Raw genomic sequence first — 26,778 nt, 5'->3', positions numbered from 1 at the left:
TCATTTAATATTCTAGAAAATAGGTATATTCAGCAATTGAAAATACAATACATCAACTTCACAAATCATGAATACTTCAATATAGAAAATGTTTTATAATTTATCAATAAATATAAAAAAATGGAGCATTATTTATTGCAAGTAGAATCAACTAACAAGTCTAATTAATTTCGAGAATCTCTTTCAGAGCCTCTCACTATTGCATAGGAAGTTGTATGAAAGCAAAGACCCTTCCTTGGGTTTGGTGATTCAAGCTTACATCCTTATTTTGTTCAGCTATTAAGGCAAGTTGACTCTCCATTCTTTGATAGGTACTTAGTTATTTTGTGGCTCTTCTAGTTACAACTAAAGCATGCACCAATATTCCAATAATAATTCTTTTCAACATAAGCTTTCCACATCTAAAATGCTTGATACTTTTAGTCCACTCAAAGTTACCATTTGTTGATCTTTTGCTTGCACTCTTGATGTTTCTACTACTCTGCCCTTGAGATTTGTTTGACCTAGTTCTCTTCTTTTGATTCATTTTTCTTTCTACATATTTTTTACTAATTTTTCTTTCAATTATTAGTACTTTATTTACCACAGGTGTACAGGTTGTCAGTTCATACAACACTAATTGCTTCCTAATTTTAGTTATTAGTTCTATCTTAAATTTATGCATTCAAGCAAGATCATTCTCGATGCAACAAATTTGGCAAGCTCCATAAATTTAGCTTTTTATTCTATAACTATCATATTCTTTTATTTTAGATGAACAAAATCTTGCTCGTTTTGGGTCCTTACATCCAAACAAAGTATTTGTTATAAAATGCTTCTTGAAATCTTTCCCAAATGAGTTGTTCTCTATTTTGTTTATATTTTTGTTCGAGTATTCACCACTAGTTGAATGCCTCACATTGCAACATGTAAGATTTATAATGAATCATTTCATCATCATGACATTTTGGAGCAGCAAATACTTTCTCCATCTTCATAAGCCAATTTTTAGCTTCTAAAGATTCTATAGTCTCCTTGAAAGCTGATAGAGCTAGCTTCTTAAACTCTATAATGTTATTTCGTTACTCCTACTGCTCTCCATATCCTTATGGTAGCTATATGTTACATCTATTGTTGCACTTACCATTACTGCAATAACTGTTTCATAATTGTTGCTGCATTTGTATCAATCCAACTAATATTTGCATTAGTTGGGCTATATTAGGTTCAGATTACTCTATCTGATGGTTCCTAGTAAAATCGATGACTCCTTTCTACTGAGAAATGCCACTAACTTGCTGGGGAGTATCACTGCTTTGCTGATTTGATGCATCTCTAGCAGTATTTTTGGTTGCCCATTTCATCCGACTTCGAGGCATCTTAGCCTTATACAAACAACGAGCAAACAATCCAACTAATCTCGAAATTCTCCTTCAGAACCTAATATCTGAAATTATATTTTCTATCAAAAATTTTACCAAACATAATAAGCCTACTCTATGGTTGTTACCCATGTTTGGCCTCCATTCTTAGTGGCTTTGATATTTTATCAGGTTAAGCATGGTCACTCTATGCTAACTATCAGATGGATGATCATATCCTATTGGTCTTGGCCTATCATAGTGTTGCTTGCATTGACCATCTATCTTTATTCAATCTATAACTCCATCTTTTATAATTGGGAGCATCTTGGAGACTGATTCGCATCGATCTACTGCTGGCCATTTGACTTCATATCGTGGTTGATTTATCAGCCTATTCATCAATGTCCTAGCTAAATTCTACCTCTTTTCTCTATACTACCAATGCTAAGATTTATTATGGATGGGTCCTATCCAATCTAACAAGAGTCACATGATTTTCATCTACCTTTACTCTGTCTAACTTTGTCCATGTAGCACTTACGGCCTCTAGCTAAGTTGTTGAAATGGGATATAAATAAAAATAAAAAAGAAAAAATCAAATATTAGCTAATTTAACCATTAACAATTTTTAATGCATGGATTTGATTATACAAATACCCATGTATAATCTATTTAAATTTGATACCTTAGTCCATGAAAAAGGATTTTGTTTGAGTTTTGCTGGTCCTTTGATATGGTACTGATTATACTCTATCTTGAATGGACCTGAAAGAAATTATCACAAATAATCAAATAAGTATTTTATGAAACTAAATTTCTAATGAAGTAGTTTTTGGAAATAAACTATTTCAACTATATTAAATCATCAAATACATTAGTCAATGAAATAAAATGAACAAGCATATCAAATAACACTTAGAATTAACTTTGAACTTTCATACATTTAGAATAAATTCTCAAATAGATCACATAGTGAACTCTTTAATAACACTTAGAACTCATTCAGTAATTAGTTAACTTTTAAATAATCATTTCTTAGATAAATATAAATTTCATTCGTTTACCAATAATGCTCATTCCCATTCAATAAATATCTTGTGATATGTTTCTATTGACCAATTATAATAAATAAGTTAATCATCAAAAAATTTTTTGTTATTGCTTGATATAATTTATAATTGCATTAAAATAAATTTATAATGTTTTCTTGTAATATTATATATCTATAGTTGGTTTGGCATTTATAATGAAATTATCTTATTATTCTTAGTGTACAATTAGAATTGATTAGATTTGATTTACCAAATAATAATTTTCTAACATATGTTTGATGATCAATTAGTTTAACATTAATAAAATAACAATTTTGCATGCATCAATGATTTTATTAATGAAACTATAAAATATAAAATCATACATGCTTTTAACATTATAATTTTGTGTATAAACAAAATCTGAAATTATTGGAGGAAGATATTATAAGCTATAAATATAGAAATCAAATAAAATAGATATGATCTTCTCACCAACTAATTGTACAAGCGCACCTATTCCTGCACAACCAGGACCACCGTTTATCCATATTGTAAGTGGATCTTTTGAAGGATTTCTTTCTGAGATAGCAAAATAATAATATAGGTGTCTTTCATAAGCCTCGTTATCCACAGTTATGTACCTACAAGCAATAAAAGTAAAAATAAATAAATATAATAAAAATAGTTATCAAAATTTTAAGCAATATCCAAATATATATTTGATTTTTGTTATGTAATATCATACTTGTTGTATAATAATATCTACAAAATACAGCTAAGAAATCTAAAAGTATGACATCTAATAACTTTATGCTTCAAATATTAGAATTTCATTAAAACCCTATTGAAATATATGCATTGTTGTTACCCACAGCAACCACTATAGAAAATGAAAATTGTCACTTAAGTAAAAAAATGATTCAGATGGAGAATTTCTCAAAAGTGACAAATGGAAAGCAAAACAAGTAAGAACATGTGATATTATAAGGACCCATAATAAAACTACAAATCAAAAGTGAGATAAGGGCTATCCAATAAACCAAATTATAGGGGCAAATAATTGAAGTTTGACCAGAGATGAACTCCTATCTTGTAAAGAAATGTTTCTTTTATTTACAATGAAACCATGTGTTGTTACATCCTATTCTCTCTTTGTCTTATATTGGGGAGATTTATTTGTTACATCCTATTCTCTCTTTGTCTTAAAGGTTAAAAATAATTTTTCATCAAAGCAATAAAAGGTCATCACTAACAAGCATCGATAATAAGCAAATAAAGTAGAGCTACTACAAGTTGTAGTAGTAATGGAAGGCAACAAGAAACAACAATTACAAATGATCCCCCAAATGTCATTACTTCAAACTATAGAAACTTCACTCCCCTCTTTTTCCTTCTTCATTTTTTTTTCCAATTTTTTTAGGCAATACTATGTTATTTGACACTATCCAAGGTTGAACATGGGACCTCTCCTATATAGAGAGAAGGATGCCAACCTATTAAGATAATAGCTGTTGCACCATTCATCCCTCCCCATTTATCTAACTTATTTTTATCAATAAGAAAGTTAATAGACATGATGCATTCATCCTAGTTTGATGATAACTTTTTGACTTGATACAACTAATCACACCATGCTTGAATGTGCTACCACTTTGTGCAAAAAAAGTTTATTGAGGCACATAATATCTAAAGAATAAATATTTAGCAACTCATCATTTGGCTGATTGAAGATTAAACGAAATATGTCATAATAGTGAAATGTAGTTGCACAACTAAAACAATGCTATAATGATTATCATTATTTATGTAACATCTAAGGATTAATCATTTAAATCTTATCTCACAAAAGGCTATTACATCAACAAGATTATAGCTATTATTTCATATGGTATAGTTATCAAATTTTTTTAACTGAGGACCTCTATATCAGTTAGAATGCATATATTATTTTGAAATATTTTATTTTTTTAGTGATCTTTAAGATATGAGCCTTGAATCTCCTTCAAGGGCAAGAGCTTAGATGAGAGGTTCCAACCAATCGAGCTAACAATTAGTAGTGTTTTTCTGAAATAGTTAAAAACAATATCTTATTCCATAACCAATGATTTAAGATAATATTATTGTTTCTCCAATATTTTTGATGTCAAATTAAACCCATAGTGGTCATTATGACAGCCACCATTTTATTCCTAAACTATCCTTCTTCAGCTTAACTAAAAAACAAAAAAAAGCTTTGTCCCATTACAAGAGTAAACAAAGGCCTTAGATAAAGTTGATTATTTCAAGATTCTTGATTTAGAATTATAAATTTCAAATGTATAATAATCACATTTGATGTTGAATTTCATGACCATAATGATATGATGTAGTTAGATTTATTCAACTCATGACTTGGGTGTCAACCCAGGTATATGTAAAAATTTTTTAAGACATTCTAATCATGCCATCCTTGGGCTAACTTGGATGGTGGGGTGAGTAGACCAATAGTGGCTAACTTTTGAGGCCAACGACCCTCAGTTCAGTCCGACAACCTTGAGCACAACCTTGCCATGGAGGAAGTTGTTTGACACCTCCACTTCAAATACATGTATAATCTTGTCAATGCTACCACAAGCTAGGCAGTCATAACATCTTCCCAAATTTGTTATACCCTATTAGCAGTGTGTTATGGCACGACCCCAATTTTGTTGAGATACGATTCGCTAAAAATTTTAGATCTTAGCTATAATAAATCCAAGAACTCTTTACAAATTAAAAGGATAATGTAAAAATCACCGCATCTAAGGGAGACTCTATCCCCCTGTTCTCTTTCTCTTCTTTCATTCCCACTTCAAATCCTATATGAATTGATCATCAAAGAGCTATATTGGAGCCAATTTGGTGAGCTCTCATCTTTATCTCTTGTCTCATAGGTCTGAGATGGCAATCCATATTGACATCCCAAGATCAATAGCAATAATTGACATCATTTATCAGAAAAAATAATAAGCCATGCTACCTAGAAGGAGGAACCAGACAGTGACATCACCTATCAGATCCCAAGGTTTGAGGGAGGACCCCTAAGAGGATCCCACCTTCCTCAATCATGATTGTTGACTTAGCCACCCTAGCCATCTCTCAAAATATCAGTGATTGTGGAGTAGTTCGACCAGCTCCAATAGTAGGTTTAGGCTATAACTGATCTGGTTAGGAGCTTGATCTCAGAGAAGAAGCTCTAATCGATGGAACCACCCAAGACTTGTTGGATTAGTAGCCGACCCCTAGTCGGAGAGATGATGGGCCTTGCCACTACTAGCCCCCCAAAAAAGGCTAGGAGAGCTTCTGTTTGGAGAATAAATTGATGGAGTTTGATGAGAACTCTAGTCTAAACTAAGACTCACTCTCTCATGGAAGAAAGTGGTGATCCCCTAAGAGGATAGGAGATTGATCTGACCTATTGACTGAACAAGATGATGAGCACTTTACATAGATCATTAAGTGAAGGATAAGAAGGTCGACCATTTGAGCAAATCAATTCTCTATAATGTACCAGCCTTTACCAAGCAAATCATGGTGTAGCCCCTCCTTCCATGATTCAAGATGCCTTAGGTGGAGCTGTACAATGAGATGACAGACCCTATCGATCACCAAAAATCTTTCAAGGCTCTTATATTGCCATGTAGAGCCTTCGATGCCATCAGGTGCTATGCTTTAATTTGCCACTATCCTAAAAAGAGTGTGGCTCAAGCATGGTATTCCAACCTTCAACCTTATTGGATCAATTTATTTGACCCATTGAGTCAAAGGTTCGTCAACCACTTTATCACTAGCCACAACCATCAAAAGATCTCCACAACCTTGATAAGCATCAAGTAGAGGAAGGATGAGACCCTCTGCAAGCTCATTAGCTACTTCAATTTTGAGATGTTGGAAGCATGTGACCTTAATCAAGCTATGGCTATGATCTCTTTGATGAATGACCCAAAGAACTCCCAATTCAACTTTTCTCTATCCAAGAGGCCCCTCAAGGATCTCATCGAGCACCTCATGTGAGTAGAGAAATATATTAATACTGATGAGACTATAACTATTCAAAGAGAGTTAGTCGATAATTGAGCAAAGAAGAAGAGGAATAGTTGAACGACAAGAAGGTCCATCTTGAGAAAAAAGGGATCATGGATATAAAGAGATCTTGCAGCTTCCAAGATCTCCATCTTGGAGGTATGAAAATTACATTCCTTTGAGTACTTCATGAATTAATATTCTGATATGAGTGGAGTAGGGGAGAGATATGTCCAATGGCAGATGAATGAAAAGAATGAAGTTAGATTCGATCAAGAAAGATCAGAATAAGTTCTATCTCTTCTACTATGATCAAGAGTATGACACAGAAGACTGCTAGCAATTGAAGAATAAAATCAAAAAGTAAATATAACATAGCTTTCTTGAGTATGTAGTTCATCGAGCATAATCTAAGAGAAGGAAGGAGAAGGGATTAGTGCTTGCTTACAGAGCACCCTCCAACTTTGCATTCCGACAACAATTATGTCCAATGACCAAAAAGAATGAAGTTAGGTTTGGTCAAGAAATATCAGAATAAGTTCTATTTCTTCCATTAAGATCAAGAATATGATATAGAGGACTACTAGCAATTGAAGGACAAAATTGAGAAGCTAATCCAACATAGTTACCTTGAGTAGTTCATCGAGAATGGCCTAAGAGAAGGAAGGAGAAGGCATCAGTGCTTGTTTGTAGAGTATCCTCTAACTTGGTATTCTGACAACAATTAATCTATGGTAGGATTATTGAGGTTATAGTAGGGAGACCTACAATGGAGAAGAAAAAAACTCAACCCAAAAGGCCTATGTCCGTCAAATCAGAATAGAAGACCCTCTCCCTAAGAAGTCGAGGAAAAGAGAGATCGTCACCCTTTTTGATGAAGATCTACGGGGCATCCAAGCCCCTCATGATCATGCCTTTGTGTTTCAATGACCATTGCAAATTTTGAAGGGAAGTTGATCCTCGTAGATAGCAATAGTTCCACCAACATTCTATCTTGTGAGGTATTGAAAAGAATGAAGATCCCAAAGGATCAGCTCAAGCCAATCAAGGCACCCCTGATTGGCTTCACAGAAAACTCGATGCAACTAAATAGAATCATCATAATGCTTATTACTACTGATCGCTTATCCTGATAGGTAATGGTGATGGTAGATTGTTTAGCCATTCTAGTCTCCTCTACTTATAATGCAATTATCAAATGACCAACCCTCAATACAATGAAGGCAATCACTTCCACTTACCATCTAGTTATTAAGTTTCCTATAGCACGTGGAATTGGAAAAGTCCAAGGTGGTCAAGTAGCTGCTCAACAATGCTATATAACTTCCCACAAGCTATCCTTATCGAAGGCCCAGATGTTCGAGATGAGCTAAGGGAGCAAAGGAGAGAATCTATGAAAAATTTGGTCTCAGTTCGCCTATGAGAGGAAAATCATTCCCAAATGGTGCAAGTTGGTTTCTTGTTGCAACCCAAGATACATGCTCCACTAGTCCATTTTCTTAGAAAAATTAGAAATTTTTGCATGGACAACCATAGATATACCAGACATTAGCACCTCGATGATGGTCCACTAGCTTAATGAGGTCCTACTTATAAATCTGTTCAGCAAAAGGAGTACAACTTTACCTCGAAAAGGCAACAAGCCATCAACGAAAATATTGATAGGCTTCTCTAGACTGGCTTCATATAGGTTCACTACTAGAATGGTAGGCCAACATGGTAATGCTAAGAAGGCGAACAAGAAGTGGAGAATCTATATCGACTTCATCGATCTCAACAAAGTTTGTCCAAAGGATAGCTTTCTACTTCCAAGGATACATCACTTGGTAGATGCCATCTTAGGGCACGAGCTACTCAATTTCATGGATGTATTCTCTAGGTACAATCAAATCAAGAAGTATCCATAGGACAAGAACATCCTTCATCATGGAGAGAGGGCTGTATTGCTACATGGTTATACCCTTTGGCTTGAAGAACACTGGACCACTTACCAATGGCTTGTGAACAAGATATTCAAAAACTAGATTGACCACAACATGGAGGTGTATGTGAATGACGTATTGGTGAGAAGTTTGAAGGCCAAACAGCACATTGCCAACCTGGAGAGGCTTTTGAGGTACTATACCATTATGCCATGAAGCTCAATTCCGAGAAGTATGCCTTTAGAACATCCTCAAAAAAATTTTTGAGATTTATGATGACATGGTAAGGAGCAGAAGTAAATCCGAAGATCAAAGCCATCCAAGATATAACCCCACCAAGGATACGAAAGGAGATTTAGTACCTCACATGATGAGTTGCCACCTTAAGTAGATTTTTCTTGAGGTATGTTGGTGAATACTTTTCCTACTTCAAGGCCTTGAAAAGCCTCAAGAATTTTGAGGAGAACGAGCCAACACACCATCAATGAACTAGAGAAGGCTCTTGAATCACCTCCACTCCTTTTGCTCAGAGCCAAGAGAAGAGCTTTATCTCTATTTAGCGATCTCCTAGGTGGACATCAACTCAATTCTTGTCGGAGAAGAAGGAAAGAGGCTGAAGCTAGTCTTAGTCGATTGCTTCACATGCTGAAACAAGATACCAAAAGGTGGAAAAGCTAGCCTATGCTCTACTGATGTCAGCAAAAAAGTTAAGGTCATACTTCTAGGTGCACATCACGTGATTTTGATCAACCAACCACTATAGTAGATCCTATAGAAGCTTGAGATATTAAGAAAGGCTAGTCCAATGGTCCCTCGAGCTTGAGAAATTCGACATCTAGTACCAGTCCCAACCTGCTATTGAGACCCAAGTCCTTGCGGACTTCTTGGTTGAGTGCACCTTCACAGAGGATGGAAATATGGGACAATTTCCTATCTCGACCAATGATCTCCCAATCTAGACATTGTACATAGATGGGTCCTCCAATGCCATTAGAAGTGGGGCTAAGTAAGTGCTACTAAGTCCAAAGGGAGAATAAGGTGGACTCACTATCGAAGTTGGCTAGCTCAGCATCTATTGACCTAGGATGTACAATCCACACCAAGGTCCTATAAAGTAGATGCATCAAGGAGAATGACCAACCTGTGTTGCATATCGAGGGATAACTAAGCTAGATAAATCCCTTAGTTATCTCTAGGCTGGAGGTCTTCTCCAGAATATAACTAAAGCTAGAAAGATCAAATTCTAAGCTATCAGATACATCCTCATAAATGGAAACCTCTACAAAAGATCTTTTACCTCCTATATTTAAGATGCTTCGTGGCAGATGACGCAGACTATATATCCTACGCAAGGTGCATGAAGGGATGCCAATCACCTAGGGGGCAGAGCATTTGCTTATAAGGTGCTAAGGCAAGACTGCTAATTGCCCACTTTGAAGAATGCTATGGAATTTCTCTAAAGTGATGGGTGCAAAAGATTATCAAATGTTCCTCATCAGCTTGCTACTGAGTTGGTGCCTATTAGCAGCCTATGGTCCTTTGCTTAGTGGGACATGGACATCTTAGGTCACTACCCTTTGGCTACAGGATATAAAAAATTCTAAATTATGGGCATCAGTGACTTAACTAAGTGGGTCGAAGTGGAACCTCTAGCTTAGATAACTAACAAGAATGCAATAGACTTCTTTTGGAAGAAGTTCATCATTTGCATATTTGATTCCATGGGTGTTAGTAACCAACAATGGGAAGCAGTTTGATAATGCCCACTTCAAAAATTTTGCATGGAGCTAGACATCGAGAGCAGGTTCACCTCAATCACATATCAATAGCTGAGGTGATGAATAGGATGATCTTGTTGAGCCTGAAGACTTAGCTAGATAAAGCTAAAGGCTTCTAGGCAAATGAGCTCCCCAGATTCTTATGGATGTATTACACAACCAACCAAACACCAATGAGGGAAACACCCTTCCAGCTTACTTTCAACAACAAGGCAGTGATATCAGTGGAAATTGGAATGCCAACTTATTGGATGGACCACTATGATGAGCATCAAAACTAAGATCTCATATCTGTGCTAGTGTGAACTAGCGAAGGATGGCCAAATACTAAAATTCTATGGCGAAGGGGCACATGTTGGGATTTGGCACCACAAATTTGACCTACCATAGCAAAATCCACTACAGTAAAGCCCAGATATAGAGAAGCACACGGATGTAGGTCCAAGATGAACAAATCCAGAGGTATGGTCCAATGGGGCCTGCAGCATGCAGCCCAGCGAGGCTTGCAACGTGTAGCTCTGGCTTGTAGCGTGTGCAGCCCTGGCAAGGCCTACTACGCACTGGGCCAATGCGGGTGTGTGAACATGCATAGCCCAAGTAGGCATGCAGCCTAGGACACATGCAGGCGTGTGGTCTAGGTGCGCGCCTACGCGGTGCTAGCATATAATGCAGTCCACTATGGATCGTGGGGAGAAGTCGCGGTCCATGCCTCACACATGGACTGCCGCAGTGCAAGGAGCTTTTATCGTGGTTCATGGAGCTATTTTGTACGATTTAACAGTCACGAATGTGCAGACGCATGATCTGAGGGCTAGGAAAGCTCACAGGAGAGATCTGATAGTCACAACTATTTTTGAGTTCTGAACAAAGTGTGATTTCGATCTGAAGTGAGTCTTAGGTCTATAAAAAGGTCTGATGGCTTGAAAATAGAGGAGAAGTGGTTGGCATGAGTAGCAAGCAGATAGCAGTCAAGAGTGTCTTGAGAATGGCTATGGGAGTGGCCGTGAGCACGGGGGCAGAGACTGAGACATGATGTAGCAGCTGAGGGCATCATAGGAAGCATCCAGGGGCGTCGAAGATCCTGACATAGCAGGCTTGTGAAAGAGTCTCCTTGAGGGAGTTGTGAGAGCTTTTGTGAGGGTTATGCTTCTTATTGAGAGAGAAATTATATATGAGAGTTGAGAGGATGTGATCTCTTATACTTGTTTTCTACTTTCATAGTGAAGCTTGTATGTCTTGTGGAGGTAGACATTGAGTTGATCCACATATTTGATTATCTTTTATTTTATCTTTTCTTTCTTTTTATTACAGTGTTGACACCATCACTGGTATTAAGATCTTAGGTGAAGGGATCCATATTTCGCACTCATGAGGAATCCTTCTCAACAAGTGGTATTAGAGTGCCAGATTGTTCGGATTGCAGTAGTATTGATCGGGATTGAAGAAGATGGAGAAGTCAAGCTTAATCAAGATGGAGATCAACCGATGTGATGCGAAGAGTAATTTCTCCCTATGGCAAGCAAGGGTGAAGGATGTGCTCATCCAATAAGGGTTGATCGATGCGCTCTTATATGAGAAGAAGCCAACTACCATAGAAGATGCCAGTGGGAGTCCAGTGCGAAGTGAAACTCTAGGAAGAGGTGTATCAGATGAGACTGGAGACTTGACAGGATGATAGATGACATCGTTAGGTGGCTATCTCGAGCAGATCTCATATCAGATAGGTCACAGCACATGATGGAGATAGGATTAAGTAGCTTGGCTTGACTCTTATGTTTGCCTATCCATAAGTAGCCAGGTGTTTGCCTCAAGGAATGAGAGCAAGATTATAGAAGCTCTCAAAGTCAAGTGAAGGTTGAATATCAAGTCGAGATGGAAATTGTTAAGATTTGGCACCTTAAATTTGACCTACAACAGCAAAATCCATTACAGTGAAGTCTAGATGCAGAGAAACCCACGGATGCAGGCCCAAGATGGACAGACCCGATGGCACAGCTGAACGGGGCTTGTAGCACGTGGCCCAAGTGCTGGCCTATAGCGCGTGCAGTCTAGGCATGGCCTGCTACGCACTGGGCTAGCATAGGTGCACAGACATACATGACCCAGGTAGTTGCACAGCCCAGGATGCACATGAGTGCGTGGTCTAGGAACGTGCCCACGCAGTGCTAGCGTATAATGCAGTCTATTATGGACCGTAGGGAGAAGTCATGGTCCATGCCTCACACGTGGATCGCCATGGTATAGGAAAGATTTATCATGGTTCATAGAGCTATTTTGCACAATCTAATGGTCACAAACGTGCATACGCATGATCTTGCATGATCTAAGGGCTAGAAAAGCTTATGAGAGAGATCTGATGGTCAGAACTATTTTTGAGTCCTGAATGAAGTGTGATTTCGATTTGGAGTGGATATTGGGCCTATAAAAAGGCCTAACAATTTGGAAGCAGAGGAGAAGTGGCTTGGCATGAGCAATAGGCAGATAGCAGTTGAGAGTGTCTTTAGAACGATCGTGAGAGTGGCCGTGATCATAAGGGCAAATGCTGAGGCATGATGTAACAGTCGAAAGCATCATATGAAGCATATGGGGGGTCGAGGAGCTTGGCATGGCAAGCTTGTGAGAGAGTCTCCTTAGGAGAGTTATGAGAGCTTTTGTGAGGGTTGTATTTTTTGTTGAAAGAAAAATTATATATGAGAATTGAGAGGGTGGGATCTCCTCTTGTACTTATTTTTTTTTCTTTTATAGTGATGCTTGCATGCCCTGTGGAGGTAAGTCCTGGGTTGATCCATATATTTGATTATATTTTTTATTTTATCTCTTTTCTCTTTCTATTGCGGTGTTGACACCATCATCGACATTGAGATCCTGGATGGGGGGATCTATATTTTGCACTTGTGAGGGATCCTCCCCAATAGCACACCTTCTAGCCAATAGCCTCATGCTGAGAAGAATATGGCCTACAAGGGAAGGATCAGAAAATCACAATAAATTAGGAAGGATGCTACAAAGTAATTGAGGAAGTGCATGCTAGAATATACTTATTCGAGCACCTTGATGAAACCTTGCTCCTTTATCATGAAACATTTGTTGTTGATCATTTCAAACTTGTAAATTCTATACTTCACTCTATTAATGAAGATACAATCCTTTCTTGTTGATTTCTAAAAGATTTATGGAAGTGTCACTTTGAGGAGCATGATGAATGAGAAATGCCAAACTTTTGCAACCATCGACCAATAAGACAGCACAACGATCCTAAAAGATAAAGCTCTAGTCGGGCCACTTTTGCCATCGAAAAGTTTGGGGTCTAAGGAAATCCATTTCCATTGCAGCCATCCGAGAGTTTGGGTTCCTCGTCCGAGGAGATCTATCTCCATTGCAACCATCAACCATAAGCTATACCTCTCGAGGTTAAGAACTATGGTTCCACCAATTTTGCTGTCTGGGGGTTTGAGGCCTAAGGATGTATGTCTCTATCATATCCTTCAACCTAAATGATAGTCTGCCCACCCAAGTTGAACACCATAGTCGGGCCAACTTTGCCATCCGATAATGTTTAGGATCTGAAGAGGCATATGCCTTTATTATAGCCATAGACCATAGTAGCACTTTGGTTGGGCCAACTTTGCCATCCTTTAGATTTGGGGTTTGAGGAAGCCTATCACCATTGCAACCATCAATCATAGTGGTAGTAAGACTGCCTATCCTAGTGAGCAGGATTGAAGGCCATCTAAGGGTGTTAGACTACCACAGCAGCACAAAGACTACCACAATGGCAATCAAAGTGCAATGACCAAAGCATGCCTTGAAGCATGATCATGCATAAAGTTTCATCCTATGTGGTCATCTGAATATGGCCCAGCTACACTACCCTATCCTAGGGGACTTACTCAACTGAAGGTACAACCAGATATTCGAGTAACTCTATTTAGTCATTTAAACTCATCACACTTAATAAATATTACTCATCACCACTTAATCATACCACATGTATGGAAAAAACCAAATTTCACTAATATTTGAAAAGATTTGTTGCAAAAAGATGATAGAATGGCCCAGGGCCAAAGACTACGATGAAGAGAAGGCAAAAATAAAACAAGGTAGGGAGAATAACATCAACTCTTGAAGGGCCCCTCACTAAGAATCTTCCCACCTTAGTGGCTGGTTTCGATATCGATTCTTCTGTTGCCACTAGGATAATCAGCTCTTTGAAAATTGATGCCTCGATGACCAGCTCCTTGCTTATTAGATCCTCAACATCTAGCATCCAATGATGAGCTCCTTGGCCATGGGTACCCCAACCATAAACTCCATCATAGGCCCTTTAGTCCCTTCCATAGCGAGCCTTAGCTCCTCCAAAGGATGTTTGATAGGGGCAAACCACTACAGCTCCCACTTCAGTAACTCAAAATCATAATAGGGATTCAAGAGTCTAAAATCTATCCATAGAAAAAGGACTTTGGCTTGCTCATAGCAGTGCTGAAAACCTACCATGTAAGAATTTTTCCTATTTGCATAAGCTCATCTACAAGCTCCCTCGAGTCCTTGTACATTAGGATGGTCTGCTTGTCCTTATCCACCATATCAGCCATTAGAGCCTTAATCTTCTCATCAATAGATGCCAGGTTCTTTTTTAAAGGGTGAGTTCATACCCCAAGCACCCAATGTGGAGTTTCTCCTACTTCAACTTCCGTTTGGCATCTGTTGCTTGAGTCTACTGTAAGTGTCCCTACTATTTTTCTACTTCTACCACTCCAACGGCCTCCTCAACTTTCATCATGGCCTCATCAGTCCTTCTATTGGCCTCTTCGGCCGCTTTATTTTTTGCCTCCATCCTAGCATAGGCCTCATCCAAATAAGGCCCCATACCCTAAAGGCAATCATGAGGGGCTTGATGCTGCAAGTAGTCTGTAAGACAATCATTAGACTACTTTGTAAGGAGTCCAAGCTCGGAGATCTATATCTCCCCCATCCTAGCCTAGTCCTAGTAGGAGAAGCTTATTTTATAAAGAGCATCGACCATCTTGGGGTCATCTATGATGGACCCTATCATTTACCAAGTTAGCCCGCTTGTCTTTTCAGACCTTCAAGCTTGGCTCTGTCACCTTATATCTCAAACCTTGGCTGGATTCCCAAGCTCTTAAGGATTTTTCATAATAGACCTCCCCATGCCAAACCTCTATATCTGAAGGTTCATCTTGCAGCACCCCTTGCTATGAAGCTTGGAGCTCGCACGTTGACCAAACAACAAGATCGGTGCTAGGAGGCTTTAGCAAGGCTTCTTTTCTAGGCTAGTAGCATTTGAATGTCTCACGGCTAGGTAGTGCATTGATTAGATTAGCACTTATCTTGAGGCACCAATGGGAGCAACTTTAGTCTCTCACAAAAAGACCTAGCCAGGGTGACTTCAGCCATCCTTTTCTTGGCATCAGATCTTCCCTTCTTGTAGCCATCTTAGACTTTGCGATAAGAGTTAGCTTGATAAGATACTCATAAGCCAAAGTAAAAGGTTAAATAAAGCTAGAAGACACTGAATTCATGGTTTATCCAAAGATCCAAGTTCGGAACAGGTTCTCATCTAGAAAGAGTTTGCTTGGACTCATCACCCTTAGTCTAGGAATTTGATTGCTTCCTTCTCCTAGCACACCAAAAAGTGCATCTTGTTGGGCTTGCCAGTCATGGCCCTCCTATTGGTTAGGACTATAGGGTTTCAGATGGCATAACAGAAGGTCTAGGTTTTTAAAAAATTTTCATTCAAAACATCCAGCACACCAAAACCCTAATGCACAGAATCCCTTGATAATATCAATCAAAGCATAAATTAAATAAGCAAGATTAGAAGAATACCTATAACGCTAATAATTTTCACAGACATACAAATGTCTACCCTCCAACAGTGATCCACACACGAATTGATCCAAGGACAGTGCTCCTTGTAGACCTTGCTTCAAGAGTTCTAGTCCCTAAAAGTAGACCAATCTTCAACTGATCAGACTCTCTTCCGAACCTGAGTCTAAACCTCTCAGAACCTCCTTCTAACTTTGATTTTCTTTAGGACCTCTTAAACCCATTGTCCTATTAGGAATAGGCTTTCTTGAAAGAACAAACTATTAGGATTTTGGCACCTCAAATTTGATCCACAAGAGAAAAACCAAAGATGGAGAAGCCCAGCACGCAGCGCACAATGCGAAGGAGCCCAAAAATGTGGCAAATGCAAGCTCAAAGATGAAGGGGCAGCGGATCCCCAGGTGGGTGAGCATAGCCCAGCATGGGTGCACACAAATTTGAATTTTTTCTATCATGGTTCATGGTGGACCGCAGGAGCTTAGCATGGCTATGCATCCGTTGAGGACCGAAGTGGTTCACGTATGAAAATCATTATGTATGACTTTCCTCTGCCTAATCCAACAGTTGGAAATTGATTTGGGCAGTGTTTTACTCCATCAAGCGGTCCAGGTGGCTTGCAGGCTTGATCAAAAGGCTACAAACAATTACGGATGCGATCAGAGAACTTTGGAGTCCTATTAAGAGATTGAGTCCTAACAAGAGCTGTGTTAGGACTCCTATACGTAGTTTGGATGCCAATTTGATCCCTTTATCAGGGATAGACAGTGGGTCGAGAGGCATAAAGCATCCCATGAAATAGAGAGTAGCGGTTGAGAGCACCTGAGAGATAGAAAATGGGCTGAGATAGAAGCATGGAGCAGCAGAAAGCATTCATGGGCATCAGAGGACCCTGGTACAATAGGCCCGAGTCTCTTTTAGATTTTTATGAGAGCTTTTGTAAGGGATGAGAAGTAAGAGCTTCTTGATGAAAGAGAGAGATTTATGAAAGTTGAAAGTGTGTGATCTCTTCTTATAATTATTTTTTTTGATAGTGAAGTCTTTGCATTTCTGTGAAGGTATACCTTGGTCTAATCTATGTATTTGATTGTGTCCATTTTATTTTTTTTTTTTTTCTGCCGCAACAAGTGGTACCAAATCTCTAACACAAATTTTGTCGTAATGACCTAGAATTGTAAGAGAGGGAGAAAGGGAGTGGATAAGGCTTGTCTGAATTGAATGCCTTAACCCATCTGCAGATCCCTTTATATAGGATATGAAGGGGTGCTAGATGAGAAGCCACACTCCATCAGATAGAGCATATCAGATAACCTGAGAGTCTTCAAGTAGAAGGACTCATCAGGACTCGATACGGTGTTCCACTCCACTCCCACACGCATGCCAAGAAAAAAGGGTGCTTATGGCATCCCTTCTGACTTCAAATAAATCCAAAACTTGCCATGTGGTCAGGGCATTCAAATCTAAATTCAAAAGACCTAATAAGTAGATAAGAAGTGCCTCCTTCTGCCTAAAGTAGAAGGACTCTTTAGGCACCCCTTCGCATGATCTGCAGATCACCCATACGTGCCAAGGAAACTAGGGCATCCCACACCCATTCCAAGGCCTTTTCATCCTTTAAAAAGTGTGCCTAGGAGGTTAAGAGTCTAATCAAGATGCCACATGGGTTAGAGACCCGAAGCAAAAGGACTCTAGTCCTTCTGCATGCCAAAAAAGATGAGGGTGTGCGCCCTTCTTCTTTTTTAGCGCCCCGAGTCCCAAGCCCTTGGGACTCCAACCAAAAACATGGATAAGGCATTAGGCACCCCTTTTTGGGCTGCCTCTAGGTGGCTTTACCTAATCCAAGTACTCACCAAATTAGATTAGCCAACAAGCAAGATATCTGATCAAATTTGATCACTCAAGGAGCTAGGGTTTGCCACACATGCTAGCATGCTTATCGACAACCCGATTGGATCCAAAATTTCAATCAACCATATTTAATAGATCCTTGATCAAATCCTTAATATTTATGACCCATTAGGTTTCATATTTAGTCAGCAGTAGGTTCAGATATAAGTTGACCTAATTTGATGAGAACCTTTCTAATTGATTAAGGTCCAAACTGTGCTGACTCGAGTTTAGCAATTAGAACTCTTTCTAATTAGAGATTGAATTAAACACTTTAATTCAATAAATCTATAAATCAAGATTGACATCTAGCAATATATCATGACTATCTAAAAGATATAAAATTTAATAAAAATATCAAATATACCCTTTAGTGGTAAGTTACCATGTAATTCAATTCTTCAATCATCCTTACATCCTGAATATGTTCATGAGTGTGGAATCATGTCAAACTCAAAACACATTCATATCGATTTTCTATCAATCAGTGATGACTCCAATGATGAAGCATTAGAAATATTTTTTGATCTTCATCCTGCTTTAACCAAAGATTTACTGAGTCATCTAGAGATGAGAATGCATAGGATATCATCTTCTCTTATTAGGAGTGATCAATTCTTTATTGACCGACTCACAATCTCCATACATATTTCACTATATCCAGAACATCCCATACATATCTTTATGTCATGCCTGAGTATGAATCAAAATATAAATTCATGTGCACAAGATTTTATGGTGATCTCAGATCTAAGGATTATTTACACAACTCTCACTTAGACAACTATCTTTTGATATACAAATAAAGCTTCATAAGATATTCTTTATCGGTAAGTTAATTCAGTGAATTTATTTTTTAATGAGCATCCACTTTCTTGTATTAGTGTCTCAAACAAGTGACTTATGAAATCAGTCATCCTCTTCATTGAGCATATATAGAATGTGTTAGTCTTTTCAAAATATTGATCTCCGACTCAATATTCCTACGATCAAGAATATTTTAAATTAGAATTTTAAAACTTTAGATTTCACAGTCATGATCTTTTTATGATCCTAAAATTATTTTTTTAATCTATAAAATTCATCATAATCTTAAACACAATAAGATACAGCTATAATGATGAATCAATACCTCATTTATTTCATAAATAAATAATGTTATTACATGGAACATGATATAGAAAATATTCCATCATATCTCATATGTGATTGGCTTATAGGGCACTTTCTTTCAAGGACAGGCCAATGATTAGAGAGAGATAATCAAAAAATACCTTGATAGTCAAGTACCACCACCACCCTCGATAGCATACTTCTTCAAAATTTTTAAAAAAAAATCTAAAAGGATCTTCACTAAACCTAAAATTATGAAGAGCACAAAAACAAATAAAACCCACTATCCTCCACCAATAGTTGGGGATGAGCTATGTGGGGGCTAAATCATAAGTACCTAATAACTTGATAATGAATGGGTAAATGAGGATCCTCGATAATACCATAAGGATGTCCTCATATAAGTCCTAATGGTCCACCCTTTTCTCAAAGACCCTCTCATTGAGGAAGGGCAAGGGAAGCCCTACAAAGCCTACAATATTATATGTCCATCTAATTTGATCGAGGGTGGTCTTGGGGAGAACTCCACCTAACCCATTTATCCTAACTCTAATGGGTGTAGGTTGTCAAGTAGATGACCCAATGGATGGTGAGGATGAGGAGGATATACTTACACAGAACAACAAAGAGCACTCTATAAATAGCTACTTAGGATAGGAGAACTTTGGGCTCTGATCCTAGACACTCAAGGTGAAAGATGGAGGTGAAGAAGAAGGAGAAGAGAAGCCATCACCTCCACTTTATAACATAGTAGATGGAGCAGATGTTGCCAAGTTTGCAACCTAGATGAAAGCCCTTTTTCACCAAACTCCTAGCAGAGATCGTGCTCTTTGGCCTTGCCATACAGGAAATAGCACATGCCCTATGGGTAGTATACGAAGGGACACCATTAAAATATGGAATGATGGACTATAGATTCGAAGTGATTAGTCATGATCGAAGCATGGGATTCTAAGCACCACATATATTGATGGAGGATTTGAAATCATGAGTTGAGCATCGAGCATCTAGAGCTGACTTCACAAGGCATATCATCGAGCTTCCAGATTGACTACTTCCTTGAGCCAAGCTTCTATTCTCAACTCAACTAAGGAAATGGGGGCCAGATATGGCATTTTACAGCCATCATGACATGGCTGGGGATATTTGTCCCGCTCACGACTCGAATATCAGCCCAAGCACATCTAGAAATTCTCTAAGACATTCTAATCATGTCTCCTTAGACTAACTTAGGCACTAGAATGAGTAGACTAGAAGTGACGACCTTTGAGACTAACATCCCTTGGCTCAGCTCAATAATCTCAGTCATTGATCCAAGTCAAGCACAATCCCCCCATGAAGGAAGCTACTCAATCCCTTTGCTACAAATAAATGTATGACCCTAGCAATTCTACCATGCACCAAGATGTTATAGCATATTTTCAAGGTTGTTATACTGCAATAGTAGTTTGTCATGAAATGATCCTAAGTTTGTTGAGATATGATTGGTTGAAGATTCAAGATTCTAACTATAAAAAAACCTAAAAGCCCTCTACTAAAAGGTAATACAAAAATCACCATATCTAGGGGAGACCCTATCCCTCTATTCTTTCTCCCTTCCTTTATTTGCACCTCAAACCCTCTTTAAATTAAGCATTGGAGGGTCTAGCTCATTAAGCTATCACCTTTATCTGTTATCTCATAGGTCTAGGAAGGAAATCCATTATGGTGTCCTAGGATCAGCAGTAACAACATGAATAGAACAACTTTCTCTTTTATTAGGCTAACTAATAAATACTATTTTAGCATTTAATGACCAAGGTGATGTGAAATGATAAGATTTGTCTAGCTTATGACTCTTGTTGTGGAATAAATACATCTAGAAACCTCCTAGGCATTCTAGTTAGGCTTACTTTGTTGGGACAAGTAAACATGAGGTAGCCAATGTCCAAGACCAATATCTCTAGGCTTTGAAAACTATTTTAGCATTTAATGACCAAGGTATGTGGCACTATAAGATTTGTCCAGCTTATGACTCAAGTGGTGCCTCAAATGCATCCAGAAACTCTCCTAGGCATTCTTGTTAAGCCTCCTCTGTTAGGATAAGAAGATATAAGGCAATTGACCTTTGAGACTAATATCTCTAGGCCTAGCTTGGCCACCTACCAATCTAAGCAAGATCTTTCCATGAAAGAAGCAATTCGATCCCTCTACCTCAAATTTGCTCATGGCCTCAATAATCATTATAGCATATCCTTAAGATTATTAAGCCAAGTTAGTAGTTTCTTATAGTATGATTCTGAATTTGTTGAGATATGATTTGCTAGAGATGCAGGATCTTAACTATAAATAAATCTAAAGACCCTCTACAAAAGAGGTAATGCAAAAGTCACCATAGCCAGGGGAGACTTTGTCTCTCTATTCTTTCTTCTCGTTTGGTTTCTCACTAAAATCTCCTTTGACTTAAGCATCAAATATTGGAAAAAGGTGCAGGATTTTATGCATGAATTTTAAAATAATTTTGAAATATAACGCAGTAGAATATATAAATTAAATAATTTAATATACAAATATATGTAATCAGATTACTAAATCCTATAATTAGAACTTATAACATGTCATAATGTATTTATAAATCAAAAAATAAAAGCTTTGGTATTGATCAAATCAATATCCTAGATCTAAAATAGTTTAGATCTAAAACCTAGATCACATCTAGATAAGAGAAGAGATCAGATCTCTTACCTTCATGCAGATTGAGAACTCCATGGTTGATTTTTTTTATTGCCTTTGGAGCCGCACACACATCCGACCTCTATAGATGATCCACACAAGACTGCAACAAAATCGAAGGTTCGTCAAATGAAGATCTGTTTGAAGTGCTAGCTTCTTGCAGATCCCTCCAGATGGTTAATCTAAAAAATATTCTTCGGATCTCTTAGATATTTTAAGAGATGAAGAATATGAGGAGAAATGAGGAAGAAGTCAAACCCTTTGACCTCCCTAAAATAAAAAATAATATGTAATAGAAAAAGGTCCTAAGAGAAGACAGATCTTCTCTTTTAGTACATCAACGATTGATGTCCTGAGAATATCTCTATGCTTGGATATGAGGAGACCTTCTCCTCTAGATGTTTCTCAAACTTTCAGATCTAATGATATCTGATTTTTCTCATAGAAAAATCTCATAATTTATGAAGAAGGGTTCTAAAAGAAACCTTAAGAGAAGATCTTCTTTTCTTCTTCTTCTCTCATCAGAACATGATCAGATTATATCCAAAATTAGATAACCATGCTCCAACTCATTGGACCATAGATCCACCATGCCATCCCTCTTTCTCTCTCAGATTTTATCACATAAAAATATAAAATAAAGAGAGAATAATCTGAAAAAAAATAATAAGAGAAAATAATCTTCTCTCTTACCTTTTTATTTCTACAAGACATCAACTTTTGATCTCTTAATTGAAGACTCTCCTCCAAGGATATTGGCATCTCAAACCACCCATGCTATTCTCTTTCTCCTCTGATTTTTCTATCAATAATCCAATGATTTTTGACTTCTTATATTTATCATATGGGGCGGCAACTTTATATAAGGTAAACTAGGTCATAAGACCTAGTCTAACAAGGAGTCCATGGGGCATCCAACTCTTGGACGCCCCTTCCCTTATCTAATTCATGGAGAGCATGAAATCAAGCATAAAAGGGGTGATCAAATGAAAGGATAGGCTTGGAGGAAGTTGGCGCAAGAGAGGAGAGAAGAGTTCTTGTGAAGAGGGACTCTTTCAAAAAGGAAATAAACCTAAACCACTTTCCATATTGAACCAAATCAAATCTGATTCAAATCTCTAGAATAAGTGGTGTGAGATCACTTTCCTTAGATATGGATATCATATAAAAAATATCTGAAATTAAATATGTGGCGTGGGCTTGGAGTTTCTTAGGTGGCACAAGATAAGAGATGAAATCCTAGTCTAACTAGGATTCTTATGTAAACTAGGTCAAGCATTTTGAACCCAATCCAGATTAATTGCAATCTAATTAATGATGATCTTAGTCTAACTAAAAGTTCAATTAAATTAGATTAAATCATATTTAATTCTGATTTAAATCATAGCTTAATTAGGAATTAGGTGCATACAAGTCCTAATCGAACAGGACTTATTCTCCCTTGCAACTGGCTTATCCAATAAACCAATTAGACTTAATCCAATTAAATTTAAACTAATTTTAATTAAATCAAATTTAATTAACTTGATCTCAGCTCAATTGATCAATCAAATTGAGCCAATTAGCAATCCAATTGCTAATCGATCCTCCTGCAACATTTGCATTAGGTCAAACATCAATCATATTGATCGTTTAACCTTAGAATGATTCTCAATCATCGATTAACCATCTGATTAGGTTACAACCTCTTATGTGTGTGACCCTATAGGTTTGAACCTAAGTCGGTAGCACAAGAACCAATTTTTGTACCAGTCAAAGTAACCATCTAGCAATGATTTCCGACGTCCAGATAGGTCTAATGTATGCAAAGCAACATTCTAAGAACCCTGACCCATGGTTACCATATAATTCATCCTTTTGACCAATAATACTCAAGATGACTTCGAGTATGCTGTCAACACTCATATAAGTCATCTTTATTGTGTCTCAAAATTTTGCAAATCTCGTGACTCCTCACGAGGATTATCTAGGCCTAGGTTTTGCTAAATTGAAACACAATGAGACATTCTCTTCCTGAGGTTAATCAGGAGTGGTCAATCCCATCTTGACTTACACATCGATTTCATAAGTACTTGACTGTATCCAAAAATCTTTCAAATCTATATTAAAAATATAGGCAGTCTGGCACCAAAGCACAGTGAGTTACTTGCAAGTCACCGTGGTGATCTCAGGTCAGAGGGACACTTATACCCATTGGCCTTAGCTAACTACTCTTGATAGTAGAGTATTACATTGATCACGTTCAATACAGATGTACTCCTACATCTCACCTGGATGCCATACTAGTGTCTTCACACTACTTGGTTACGAGAGCAACCAACACATATGGCATACAGCAACCTACACTTGATAAGTTATCATCCTTGTTAATAACTTATCATTTGATCGTGAACAATTTAAGAACCATCCGATAAATTCTCCTTTATCGATTGATTGTGGTTCTAAGAACTTCATCATAATTTAGGAGTTCTTTTAAGGAAGATAAAACTTTTATGATGAACCTGCCAAATAACTATTATTATTAGATAATTCATATACTAATTCCAATCATCTACCACTTAGATGATTGGCTTTAAGACATATTTTTCAACAACTCTCACTTATACTAAAGCCAAGCAGAATGATATCAAATATCCTATCTTCCATTTGAGTTCGTAGAACTTCTTAGTTCCGAGGCCTCAGCAAATGGGTCGGTCAAGTTCTTCTTTATCATCGATCTTCCAAAGATCGATGTCATCCTGATCCAAAATCAAAAGTGATAGCAATACAGAGTATGCTGGTCCTTCAGTTTTTTAGCCAGATTTATGGCTCTAGTGCTACGATAGGACTGGACTATCAGTGGAGGATGACACTCCCAACCTGCTAATGAAGTTCAGCAACTACACAGCTTACATGGCAGCATCATATGCTACGATGTACTCTACATCACTAACTGAGTAGGCTAAAGTATCCTGCTTAGAATCTTTCCAGCAGATTGCTCCTATAATTAGGGTATGATCTAACACTTTCTTGTTGTCATCTTGATCTGACTGAAATCGAAACATCCGCATGTTTAAAGTCAGTATTTTCATATTTGAGTCACTGGACTTTAGTATTTTTTAAATACTTAAGGATTATCCATACAATCTTCCAATGGTTCTTACTTAGATCAGACTGGTATCTGCTCACTACCATTAGTGAGTATACCATATCTAGTCTTGAACATGGAGAAATTAGATGACACCCAAACCTTTATTCTTTGCAATGCAGGAATGCCATTCCCGATCAAGAGAATTTTATCCACAAACAACACAAAAAATAACACTACAGAATATTTTGCTCACTTATAAATGCAGGATTCCTCTTTGTTTATAACAAAGACATATGTTCAAAATATATGTTCCAACTCTGGGATAATAGCGAAAATGGGCTTTATAGGTCTCCACCTTCCCGTCTGCGCTACTCTGATCCTTTTGAAAAATTCATTCACACCTAATGAGTTTTATCCCTTTAAGTGAATCATCTAGTGTCTATACACTATTAATTTTCATAGACTTCAATTTAGATTTAATGGCTCCAAGCCACTTCTCAGAGTTAGACCACTGCATTGCATCCCTATAGATGATCAGATCCTTGTTAATCTCATCGAGCTCAATAGGATCGCCATCCCAGACCTAGACACTGAAGTGTCTGTCCAGCTAACGCGGTACTCTACCAGATCTCCTTAAAGGTGTTAGTTTAATGGGCTCCGAGTTTGATCTAATCAAATCCAGTTCTGTAGGTTTACTAGATTATGTCGGTTCATTTTCTACCAGTCAAACTTCCAAGTTCAACTTGATAGGCATCAGTTCCTTCTCTAAGGAACTTCTTTCCAAAAAGAATGCCCTACTGCTGATGAGCATCTTATGTTCTTCAGCATGATAGAATTAGTAACCCTTAAACACCTATTGGACCAAGAATCAAGTTTATCTGTATGCAAATCTTTGACATAGGCTGATCAACTCCAAACCCAAAGGTGAGATAGTCTAGGTCTATGTCCGATCCATATCTCATATGAAATCTGCACAACAGACTTGCTCAGTATATTTTTAGAGTAGAACAGGTAATCACACAAGAGCACAATCCTGAAACAGGCAGAGAAGTGAACCCTATCATAGATTGAACCATGTCTAACAAAGTTCAACTTCTCCTTTCAATACACTGTGTTTCAAAAAGAAATCTACTGAGAGAGAATTCAATTCTCTTCTGGATATGTCACAAACTCACTGGATAAGTATTCGCCTTCTCGATCTGATCGAAGAGTTTTAACACCTTATCCAGTTTGTTTCAATCTTTCATTATTGAATCATTTGAATATTTCAAATGATTCAGTCCAGACGCACCCATGCTCAGATAAGTCGTCTGTAATGAAATATTAATATCTTTCTCTGGTACTTAAGTTCACAGGTCCACATACATCACTATGTATGAGACTTAGAACTTTATCAGCTCCTTCACTTTTTCCATTAAAAGGTGACTTTATCATCTTTCCAAGAAGACAAGACTCACAGGCTATCAATGATTCACAATCATTGATGTCGAGGTTTCCCTTTCAAGCTAATCCGTTTACCCTATTTTTGTCAAGGTGACTAAGCCAAAGATAGACATCCATGACATTATCTAACTTGGGTGTGTACATTACACTTAATAGGCTGTGTAAAAGTTAAATGTCATTTCCTTATTGTCCATGTGTTATTGTAACATTATTTATAATAATATCACAATAATCTTCCTTTATTAATGAATGATGATCATCTTTGGCTAAAAGGCCAACAAAGATAAATAATAGATAATAGTAACAATTACTCTAAATGATAATATTTGAAAATAAGCTCTAAAATTCTAAAAGTTAGGATTGGAATAAGACTTCCATCCCTAACATTCAAGAATTTCTCACCATTTTCAAACATTCCACTTACTTGTAGTCCTAGCAATAAATTAGATAAGATCATGGTATCTAATACCTAGGTAGTGGAATTACATAGAGAAACTTTAAGGTGTTATTATATAACATCCTTGATGAGCAACTCTTGCTCCTTTCTCTTATTCAGCCTATTATGGTTAAGGGAAACAAGACAATTCTTTT

At 37.5% G+C, this 26,778-nt stretch overlaps 1 protein-coding gene across 1 annotated transcript in view; it reads right to left on the bottom strand.

Annotated features, from left to right (window-relative positions):
• LOC105061309 (serine carboxypeptidase 1) overlaps window positions 1-26,778 on the bottom strand; it is a 53,031-nt gene that overhangs the window by 16,967 nt on the left and 9,286 nt on the right. The window contains 2 exon segments of the mRNA XM_073250844.1: window positions 2,029-2,108; window positions 2,870-3,018. Of these exon segments, the coding sequence (XP_073106945.1) occupies window positions 2,029-2,108; window positions 2,870-3,018 (229 nt within the window).

This window comes from Elaeis guineensis, chromosome 1 (genome assembly GCF_000442705.2).
Source record: "Elaeis guineensis isolate ETL-2024a chromosome 1, EG11, whole genome shotgun sequence".
NCBI classification, from domain to species: Eukaryota; Viridiplantae; Streptophyta; class Magnoliopsida; order Arecales; family Arecaceae; genus Elaeis; species Elaeis guineensis.
This window is presented reverse-complemented; position numbering and strand designations above follow the sequence as displayed.